Raw genomic sequence first — 10,946 nt, 5'->3', positions numbered from 1 at the left:
TAATTGAACCTTAAAATGTTCCCAGCAGGCTGGGCGCAGTGGCTGACGCCTGTAATCCCAGCACTTTGGGAGGCTAAGGTGGGAGGATCACTTGAGGTCAGGAGTTTTGAGACCAGCCTGGCCAACTTGGTGAAACCCTGTCCCTACTAAAAATACAAAATATTAGCTGGGTGTGGTGGCAGGTGCCTGTAATCCCAGCTACTTGGGAAGCTGAGGCAGGAGAATCACTTGAACCCCGGAGGCAGAGGTTGCAGTGAGCCGAGATCATGCCACTGCACTCCAGCCTGTGCAACAAGAGCGAAACTCCGTATCAAAAAAAAAAAAGAAGTATTAAAGTATAGAACACTCTTCTTGCCCACAAGTTGATTCTAGTCTAGTTCAAGACACATTTAGTAGAAAGACAACATGTAATTTAAACAAACTTTTATTTTTTTTATTTTTTAAATTTTTTTTATTTTTTAAGATGACGTCTTGCTCTGTCACCCAGGCTGGAGTGCAATGGTGCAATCTTGGCTCACTGCAACCTCTCCCTCCCGGGTTCTAGCAATTCTCCAGCCTCAGCCTCCTGAGTAGCTGGGACTACAAGCATGCGCCATCACACCCAGCTAATTTTTCTATTTTTAGAAGAGACAGGGTTTTGCCATGTTGTCCAGGCTGGTCTCAAACTCCTGACCTCAGGTGATCCACCTGCCTCAGTCTCCCAAAAGTGTTGGGATTAAAGGTGTGAGCCACTGCGCCTGGCCTAAACAAACTTTTTGAAAAGCTGTTTCTAAAAGATCCCTTAAATTCAGATATGACAGCTAATTACCGCATCATAAATTACTTTTATACTAATTGTTTCCAGGGTTTTAGAGTAGTTGAACGTTTATTTCATGAGGCACCCTAAATTCTATAGAAATAAAACCTCGGATGAGTCTCCTTCTTAGAGTGTTATAATGAATGGGAGTTTACAACTTTTATGTGTCATGTTGCCAACAGCTGTGGTTGGGGTGGTCGCTGGCAGGAGGGGACCATATCTCAGAATGGCCCATTATTTCTATTTTACAAATGAGCAAATTGAGGCATAGAGAGTTAGATAACTTGCCCAGGTTACACAGATTGTAAGTTGATGAAGCTGGGATTTGAATCTTCACGTGTGTGTACTGCAAGGAAAACTTTGATGAAATACAAATGCAAGGAAAAGTTTACATTGATGAGGCGGAGTCTCGCTCTGTCGCCCAGGCTGGATGCAGTGGCGCCATAACTCCGCCTTGGGTTCCCGCCATTACTGTGTGGCGCCGCCAGTGCCAAGTACTGTTTTCCTGACCTCGATGCTTTGGGATTACAGTAGCCACCGCTATTTTGTTTAATATCCTCATTTTAAAGAATAAACTGGCTTGGCACAGTAGCTCACGCCTATAATCTCAGTACTTTGGGAAGCTGAGGCAGGTGGATTGCTTGAGTCTCAGGAGTTCAAGAGTAGGCTGGTTAACATGGCGAAACCCCGTCTTTACTAAAAATACAAAAAATTAGCTGGGCGTGGTGGTGCGTCCCTGTAGTCCCAGCTACTCGGGGAGCTGAGGTGGGAGAATCACCCAGGAGGTTGAGGCTGCAGTGAGCTGTAATGCCACTGCGCTCCAGCTTAGGCAATCAGGATTGAGACCCTGTCTTAAAGCAAAAGAAAAAACCTGAGGCTCTCAATAACTTGCTTTCGTTCATGCAGCTTCCAGTGGCTGGACCAGGCTTTAAATTTACTCCAAAACCTTTACGTGGGATGGCACCCTGCCCTGCCTCTGCACTATGGCCCAGCTACATGGGGTTCCCCTGGAGGGAAATGTGGAGCAGAGCCATTCCCTGAAGAGGAGGTTCAAGTATAGAGAGGATCAGCCTCGAAACACTGGTGCTGCCAGGTGCGGGGGCTCATGCCTGGAATCCTAGCACTTTGGGAGGCTGTGGTGGGAGGACTGCTTCAGTGAGCCGTGATGGTGTCACTGCACTGCAGCCTGGGTGACAGAGCAAGATAATTTCTCAAAAAAACCCCCCAAAATCAGAAAAAACAAAAAACACCAGTAGTGTTGAGGGAAAGTGAAAGGGGGAAAGAAGTAACCAAAGACCAGCTAAACAGCCCAAGCTAAGCATGGTGCCCACCACAGAGGATGTGGCCAGTAAATCTTTGCTAAGGGACTTAAATCCTATTAATTGGGGAGCTACATGTGTGGGCAGACAATTCACAGCCCCTATCAGTGGACATCATCATTTCCCTGGGCCCTAGCATCTGCTGTTTGCTTTTTTGACTAGATCTGAATGATCAAATTTATTTTATTTTTTTGAAATGAAGTTTCGCTCTTGTCTCCCAGGCTGGAGTGCAGTGGCCCGATCTTGCAACCTCTGCCTCCCAGGTTCAAGAGATTCTCCTGCCTCAGTTTCCTCAGTAGCTGGGACTACAGGCATGAGCCACCATGCGCGAGTAATTTTTATATTTTTTTGTAGCGACGGGGTTTCACCATGTTGCCCAGCCTAGTCTCAAACTTCTGGGCTAGAGTGATCTGCCCGCCTCAGCCTCTCAAAGTGTTGGAATTACAGGCATGAGCCATTCTGCCTGGCCAGTGACTATATCCGAGATGCCACAGTTTCATACAGTGGTATTAAGGAAGGAAAACGATGAAAGTAAATTTACTGAAAATTATGAAGGTTCACTTGTTAACTCACATCCACCGGTTCATTTTTCAGTTCTTTCTTTAATGAGCAAATCTGAGTAGTAGTTTTCATGATCATAAACACTCAATGTAAACGTTGGAAATACAACTTTTAATTATTTAGGACCAGTGACATTTGATCAGGGCCCCCAGTGTGATTCCGAGTTTTGCATTTGAAATGGTTACATCTTTTTTTTTTTTTTTTTTTTTTTTTTTTAACAGTCTTGCTCTGTAGCCAGGCTGGAGTGCAGTGCTGCAATCTCAGCTCACTGCAACCTCCGCCTCCCGGGTTCAAGCGATTCTCCTACCTCAGTTTCCTCAGTAGCTGGGATTACAGGCACGCACCACCATGCCCGGCTGTTTTTGTATTTTTAGTAGAGACGGGGTTTCACCATTTTGGCCAGGCTGGTCTTGAACTCCTGGCCTCAATTGATCCACCCGCCTCATCCAAAGTGCTGGGATTACAGGTGTGAGCCACAGCGCCCGGCGAAATGGTTACATTTTGTCAAGCGGGCAAATGGGAAGAACAGAAGCCCAGGAATTTTGGGCTACTTTGAGGCAAAATGCTTTATTTTTTCTAGGTCCATATGGATGGACCGCTAACAACTGCTAAGTTGAAGTTAAATGGACTCTTGTTCTTAAAAAAAATTTTTTTTTTTTGCTATATCTTTGCTAAGGGACTCCTCTGCAAAATTGCTTATTAATTTGCATAAACTTTTTTTTTTTTGTATTTTTTTTTTGAGGGGGGTGAGGGATAGGGTATTTTGCTGTCCATGGAATGCAGTAGCGTGATTTTGGCTCACTGCAGCCTCCTGGGCTCAAGCCATCCTCCCATCTCAGCCTCCTGGGTAGCTGGGACTACAGGCGCGTGGCACCACGCGTGGCTAATTTTTGTATTTCTAATAGCGACGCGGTTTTGCCATGTTGCCCAGGCAGATCTCGAACACCTGGCCTCAAGTGATCCTCCTTCCTTGTCCTCCCAAAGTGCTGTGATTACAGGTGCAAGCCACCATGCCCAGCCTGCTTAAACTATTAAGTTAAAAAAAAAAAAAAAAAAAAAAAAAAAAAAAAAAAAAAAAAAAAAGAGGCCGAGCGCGATAGCTCACGCCTGTAATCCCAGCACTTTGGAAGGCCGAGGCGGACGGATCTCGAAGTCAGCAGATGGAGGCCATCCTGGCTAACACGGTGAGACCCCGTCTCTACTAAAAATACAAAAACGAAATTAGCCGGGCATGGTGGCGGGTGCCTGTAGTCCCAGCTACTCGGGAGGCTGAGGCAGGAGAATGGCGTGAACCCGGGAGGCAGAGGTTGCAGTGAGCCGAGATCGCGCCTGGGCGACAGAGCGAGACTCCGCCTCAAAAAAAAAAAAAAAAAAAAAAAGAGAGAGATACAAGTGAATATTCTTAATACTATGTCAATTACATCTCAAAAAAGACAAAAATAAATAAATAAAAGAATACCTCCCCAAAAATGATACAAGAAAAGATTCACCTAAATCTGTTCACAGCTGTTTGCAGAGCTCCTACTGTGTGCTGAACCTGAGGGTACACAGGGCACGGACACGTTTGGAAGGTGATTACAGGCCAGGTTTCCACACTTTTTGGTCCAGGCAAACCCAGACGAGCCAGCTGGCTCAAGGACTTGGCAGCTGCGCTATGACTGAACAGAGCCTACGTTCGAACCCACGGCTGCAAGACTTAGGAGCCCACGACGGGATCTGCCGTGGTTCACTGCCCCAGGGAGTACTGAATGAACGACAGAGGGCGTGGCCCCGAGCATCCGCCGCTGAACTGCCCCGCCCTGGCCTGCGACATCTTCCCACCCGCATGGACTGCGCTGCAGCGCCGCCCAGCGGGGAGCCCCAGCTCGGTGCCGGTGCCAGCGCCCGCGCCAGCGAAGCGGAGGAGGCCGGCGCCCTAGGCGGGGCAAAATTCCTCCCAGCGCAGCGAGGACCGGAGGGCAAGGCCAGCGCGCGCCGGCGGGCTTGCGTCCGGGGCACAGACGCGACGGGCCCGCACGGGGCGGGGACCGCGCGCGGCTGCTGGGCCTGCGGCTGTGGGGCGGCCAAGAGCGCTGGCGACCACTGAAGATCCTGGGGGCCTTCGGGGTCCGGGCTGCGCCTGTGCCCGCGGGAAGGCCGGGCGCTGCCCACACACAGCCCCTGCTCCAGGCCAGCTCCGCAGGGAGACTACTGGGGCGGTGGTAGGTGGGCGGGGCCGGGTCGGGGGCTGCCGTGGGCTGCCGACAGGCAGCGCGCAGGGCAGCCCTCGGCAGACGGCCAATGGCGGCGGCGCTCTGGGCGCGGGGGGCGACTCGGCGCTTGTTGGCGGCGCTGCAAGGCCAGAGCCTACGGCTCGCGGCTGTGGTGAGTGTCTAGCGCCCGCGGGACCGGGATTCAGGGGTCCGGGGTCAGGGGGGCGGCGCGAGGCCCGGCGGCGTCGGCTGAGGGGCCAGCGGGACTGGGGCGGCCCGGGCGTGGACCGGCCCTTGGAGCTCGGGCGTCGGGTCACCGCGTCCTGGGACTGAGCACCTGCTCGGCGCGCCGCTCAGAGACCGGGGTGTCCGCAGCCTCCGCCACTTGCCCCTTGGCTTTACACCTCCGCCGAAGCCTACGAACTTGCCAACCGGAAACAAATGGGAACGAATTTTGTTCAACTACAAAAGGCAGATGTGAAAAATAGTTGCAGAACAATTCGGTGCCCGCCGCCGCCGCTCGCTGTGCTGAGGACGGACGGCGCTGCGGGCCCGGCTCCCTATGGCGACTCTCTGTTCGCGCTTCACTCCAAGGGGAGCCCACAGAGATTTTGGAGGAGTTATTAATAAATTGTCTTTTTTTGGTGACATACTGGCTTTTCTTTCCTCTTCCAAGGGGCCGTCAGTTTTCCTGCTGTAGAAATTAATAAAGTTTTAACATGCAGCACCACCTAGTGGAAAAGTGATGCGTTAAACTCACCATCTCATTTTAAGTTGCATTTTAACCGCCCATTTCAGTTTGAAATGTTTTGTTTTGTTTTGTTTTTTTCGAGACGGAGTCTCGCTGTATGGCCAAGCCTGGAGTGCAGTGGCGCGATTTCGGCTCACTGCAACCTCCGTCTCCTGGGTTCAAGCGATTGTCCCCCCTCAGCCTCCCGAGTAGCTGAGATTACAGGCGCGTGCCACTATGCCCAGGTAATTTTTTATATTTTTAGTAGAGAGGGGTTTTCACCATGTTGGCCAGGCTGGTCTGGAACTCCTGACCTAAGGTGATCCACCTGCCTCGGCCTCCCAAAGTGCTGGGATTACAGGCGCGAGCCACTGCGTCTGGCCTGAAATTCTTTAATAGAAGAAATTTAAAATAGCTCGAAGACGGAGGAAGACAAGCACTTCGCCTCTTCTTGGCCCCGAAGGGGAGAACACAAGTTGAGTGCCTACTGTCACCTGGGCGTGTCTTCAGGCATACTCTGCCCCAGGTGCTAGTGATCCAGTAAGATTAGGGTGTTCTGGGAAGGAATGAATCAACAGACATGATTTGAGCGCTGCCACGTGCCAGGCTCAATGCTAGGTACCCTCACATTCAAGATCTGTAATCTAAGCCTTTCAAAAAATCTTGGCAGGTAGATATTATAAAATTCCCACTACAGACAGAAGGATCCCGGAATTCAGAAAAGCGAAGTTTAGCATCCCATAGCTAAAAGTAACAAAGGCCTTAGATCTAGTTTACTCTCTTCAAATCCTAGCCTACTCCCCACCCCCTGAAAAATTAAGCCCACCACGAAGAGTTCCGTTGCGAATGTGCCCTCTTGGGGGCCTTTGATGTTATGTAGATGAAGTGGCTCCATTTCCCAGTCCTGGGCGTGGTCCCTGCTGCTGGGCAGGTGTCTGTTGTGGGCATAAAGTGCATACCATTGAGCTTAGTGGGGATGTGGATGGTCCAGCACTCAGAGAAAACAGCTCAGAGTGTGTTCCACAGACTCCAGGTGCCTGCCCCCACTACATGTTTAATGGTTTTCTTTGCAGCTGCTCAATGTGGACACACGTAATTCTGTTTCTTTTCCAAAATCCTCCGAGTTGACAAAATAAGTGTTTAATAAGAATTTTAGATTTCTTTCTATCTTTTTTTTGAGACGGAGTCTCGCTCTGTCGCCCAGACTGGAGTGCAGTGGTGCAATCTTGGCGCACTGCAACCTCCGCCTCCTGGGTTCAAGTGATTCTCATGCCTCAGCCTCCGGAGTAGCTGGAGCTATAGGTGCGCGCCACCATGCCTGGCTAATTTTTGTATTTTTAGTAGAGATGGGGTTTCACCATCTTGGCCAGGCTGGCCTCGAACTCCTGACCTTGTGATCTGCTCGCCTCAGCCTCCCAAAGTGCTGGGATTACAGGCATGAGCCACCACGCCTGGCCAAGAATTGTAGATTTCTTATGATAGATGTACGTGTAAGTTTTTCAGAACTGTCACTGAGAAACTGATGAATGAATCTTTTGATTCTTAATAGTAAATGGTGTTTGTTTATTACTTACTTTTCTTTCTTTCTTTTTTTTTTCCTTTTTTTAAAAGACAGGGTCTTACTCTGTTGCCCCGGCTGGAATGCAGTGGTGATCATAGCTCACTGCAGCCTCAGTCACCTGGTCTTAAGTGATCCTCCCACCTAAGCCTCCCAAGTAGCTGGGACTATGGACATGGTCCACCACCCCAGCAATTAAAAAAAAATTTTTTTTTGTAGAGACGAGGTCTCATTGTGTTGCCCAGGCTAGTCTTCAACTCCTGGCCTAAAATGATCCTCCCACCTCAGCCTCCCAAAGTGCCAGGATTATAGATGTGAGCCACTGTGCCCGGCCCTAGTAAAGGTTTTTTTTTTTTTTTTTTTTTGAGATGGAATCTCACTCTGTTGCCCAGGCTGGATGGCTGGGATTACAGGCGTGTGCCTCCATGCCCAACTAATCTAGTAAGTGGTTTTTAATAACAAGCTTTTGCATATTTTTGTTTAATTAAAAAGTATTCTCTGCTGGGCACCGTGGCTCACGCCTGTAATCCCAGCACTTTGGGAGGCTGAGGTGGGCGTATCCCTTGAGGTCAGGAGTTTGAAACCAGCCTAGCCAACATGTGAAACCCTGTCTCTACTAAAAATACAAAAAATTAGCTGGGTGTGGTGGCATACACCTGTAATCACAGCTACTCAGGTGGCTGAGGCAGAAGAATCGCTTGAACCTGGGAGGCAGAGGTTGCAGTGAGCTGAGATCACACCACGGCACTCCAGCCTGGGCGACAGAGCAAGACTTGGTGTCAAAAAAAAAAAAAAAAAAAAAAGTACTCTCACCCTTTTGTTAGTTGTGGGGAAGAATAGCCGACCTAGCAAAGAAGAAAAACTAGAAAACTGATTCATTAGTATTTTTTTCTTCATCTTCATAGAATAAGTTGTCTAAAGGTAAAATCTTTTTGATCTCTTAATTAATATTAGTGATAAAAGATTTTAGGATTTCTGAAGTAGGAGTGAGTTGCAGCTTAATGGCAGAGAATCCAGGGAATGCAGCTTAGCCCACAGTTGCCCTTTGATGAGGAGCCTTCACTAATGTTCATCTTTCTGGGTGACAGCGTCTCTCTCACCTGAGCCTACAGTAACTCTGCAAGTAGTTAAGACAGGAAGTATTGCCTGGAGTGAGAACCCTGCTTTCCTGACTTCTAGTCCAGTGTCCATCTCTTCTCTCTGACCCTGATGTTTGAAGTTATTTAGTTAAAAATCCAATAGCATGGGAAGTGTGGGCCTGTTAAGCAACAGAACCTGGCTTTGTGAATGTCATCCCCATGGTGAGTAGAAACAGGCCAGACAGTGCACACAAGTGCTTTGGACCGGGCAGTACTCTGGCCAAACTATGGAGAGAGTTTGTCTGACTGGTGCTCTGAGAAAAGGGCTTCATAAAGTCACCCCACTGAGGCCAGGGCTTTTTACCTGTAGTCCAGAGGATCTGTGGACCCCCAGAAGTTAGATAAAATCGTATGTAATTGTGCATTTGTTTTTCCCCATCCAGGGATTGGTTTTCATTAGATGTGACAGGAGATGGTAATTCCAAATCTTTTTTTTTTTTTTTTTTTGAGACGGAGTCTCGCTCTGCCACCCAGGCTGGAGTGCAGTGGCCAGATCTCAGCTCACTGCAAGCTCCGCCTCCCGGGTTTACGCCATTCTCCTGCCTCAGCCTCCCGAGTAGCTGGGACTACAGGCTAGTTTTTTGTATTTTTTAGTAGAGACGGAGTTTCACCGTGTTAGCCAGGATGGTCTCGATCTCCTGACCTCATGATCCGCCTGTCTCAGCCTCCAAAAGTGCTGGGATTACAGGCTTGAGCCACCGTGCCTGGCCGGTAATTCCAAATTTTAAAACTATCTTTCATTTCTTTGTTCTCAAAAGACCAAAACAAGGCTAGCTCTGTACAAAATAAACTGCCTCTATGGTATGTTCCCTCTGGCCCCCTTACTGCTGCCTCAGACATCACAGTTCAGCTTCTCTGGCTTATTACAGATACAACAGAGTAGTGAAGACTACTGAGGTGATGTAGGGCCGTCCGAAGAGCAATAGACCAGGAGTTTGGAGCCTTGAATTCTAATTCTGGTCCTGCCAATAGACTTGCCACAAGTCCTGGAATTCTGCAGTGTCCAAGATGGCCAGTGGTAATAGTCGATCTTTGTTGTATCTGTAATAAGCCACAGAAGGGCTGGGCACGGTCACTTATGCCTGTAATTCCAGCACTTTGGGAGGTCCAGGCTGGTGGATCGCTTGAGCTCAGGAATTCAAGGTCAGCCTGAGCAACATGGTGAAAAACCGTCTCTACCAAAAATACAAAAAATTAGTTGGGTGTGGTGGTGTGCACCTGTAGTCCCAGCTACTGGGGAGGTTGAAGTGGGAGGATCACTTGAGTCCAGGAGGCGGAGGTTGCAGTGAGCCGTGATTGCACCACTATGCTCCAGCCTGGGCGATAGAGCGAGACCCTGTCTCAAAACAACCAACCAACTGACCAACCAACAAGCCAACCAACCAGAGAAGCTGAATTGTGAAGGTTGAGGCAGCAGTAAGTGGGCCAGAGGTTACATACCATGGAGGCAGCTTATTTTGCACAGAGCTAGCCTTGCTTTGGTCTCTCTTGTGAGAACAAAGGAATGAAAGACGGTTAGAATTTGTTGCCTTTCAGACTTTTCTACTTCTCTGCTTAAGGTAAGGAGCCATAAGTTTGAGTTTGAGTAAACGTCTACATTTTCAGATATGAAATGTGTTCTCTTCATAGTCGTCAGGTACTCACAGGTTGACTGCAGAGGAGAGGAACCACGCTATACTTGACCTTAAAGCAGCAGGATGGTCGGAATTAAGTGAGAGAGATGCCATCTACAAAGAATTCTCCTTCCACAGTTTTAATCAGGTAATTGTTACAAATTCTTGCTAGGGCTGTGGTCTATTTTGGTCACCGTAGGCTGTAACTCTTTCTGATTCTGCCAGTTGTCTGGTCCCATGCAAATCCAGGATTCAACTCTTCCCTTCTTTAAGAATTCAGTGATAGAGTGACATCCTTGTTGACACTTGCTACCACCCACCTGGGTGATGTTTAGGTCTGGGGGAAGAGGGTGGTTTGTGTTATTTGGAATACAAATTCTGAAACCACTATTGCTTTGATTTGGTGTTGGTTAGGATATGTAGTTTCTTTTGAAATTTCAAATAACATTAAAAGAGAGTGTCAGCTTTTTATTATTGACTATTATTTTTTGAGACAGGGTCTTGCTCTGTTGCCCAGGCTGGAGTGCAGTGGTATAATTGTGGCTTATTGCTGCCTCGACCTCCTGGGCTCAGGTGATCCTCCCACTTCAGCCTCCCAAGTAGCTGGGACTACAGGCATGTGCCATGCCCAGCTAATTTTTGTATTGCTTGGAGACACAGGGTCTGGCTATGTTGCCCAGACTGGTCTCAAATTCCTGGCTTCAAGCGATCCTCCTGCCTTGGCTTCCCAATGTGCTGGGAATACAGGTGTGAGCCACTGTGCCCAGCCTAAGCTTTTTTTTTTTTCTTTTTTTTTTTTTTTTTTTGAGATGGAGTCTCGCTCTGTCGCCCAGGCTGGAGTGCAGTGGCGCGATCTCGGCTCACTGCAAGCTCCACCTCCTGGGTTCATGCCATTCTCCTGCCTCAGCCTCCTGAGTAGCTGGGACTATAGGTGCCCACCACCACACCTGGCTAATTTATTGTATTTTTAGTAGAAACAGGATTTTACTGTGTTAGCCAGGATGGTCTCGATCTGCTGATCTCGTGATCCGCCCGCCT

At 48.7% G+C, this 10,946-nt stretch overlaps 2 protein-coding genes across 3 annotated transcripts in view; one reads left to right on the top strand and one right to left on the bottom strand.

The window, feature by feature from the left end:
* Positions 1-10,946, bottom strand: part of SAR1B (secretion associated Ras related GTPase 1B) — a 1,003,791-nt gene that overhangs the window by 304,917 nt on the left and 687,928 nt on the right. The window lies entirely within an intron of this gene.
* PCBD2 (pterin-4 alpha-carbinolamine dehydratase 2) overlaps positions 4,700-10,946 on the top strand; it is a 50,289-nt gene continuing 44,042 nt past the window's right edge. The window contains exons 1-2 of one of the 2 annotated variants that reach the window (XM_050792906.1): positions 4,700-5,040; positions 5,244-5,516. In XM_050792906.1, coding sequence (XP_050648863.1) covers positions 4,957-5,040; positions 5,244-5,495 — 336 coding nt within the window. In that variant the 5' untranslated portion in view covers positions 4,700-4,956 and the 3' untranslated portion in view covers positions 5,496-5,516. Of the gene's footprint in view, positions 5,041-5,243; positions 5,517-9,924; positions 10,057-10,946 lie in introns of those variants that run through there. The other variant, XM_050792905.1, reaches the window with a different exon arrangement.

This window comes from Macaca thibetana, chromosome 6 (genome assembly GCF_024542745.1).
Source record: "Macaca thibetana thibetana isolate TM-01 chromosome 6, ASM2454274v1, whole genome shotgun sequence".
NCBI classification, from domain to species: domain Eukaryota; kingdom Metazoa; phylum Chordata; class Mammalia; order Primates; family Cercopithecidae; genus Macaca; species Macaca thibetana.
The sequence above is the reverse complement of the archived record's forward strand: the minus strand, read 5'-3'. Positions and strand labels throughout refer to the sequence as shown.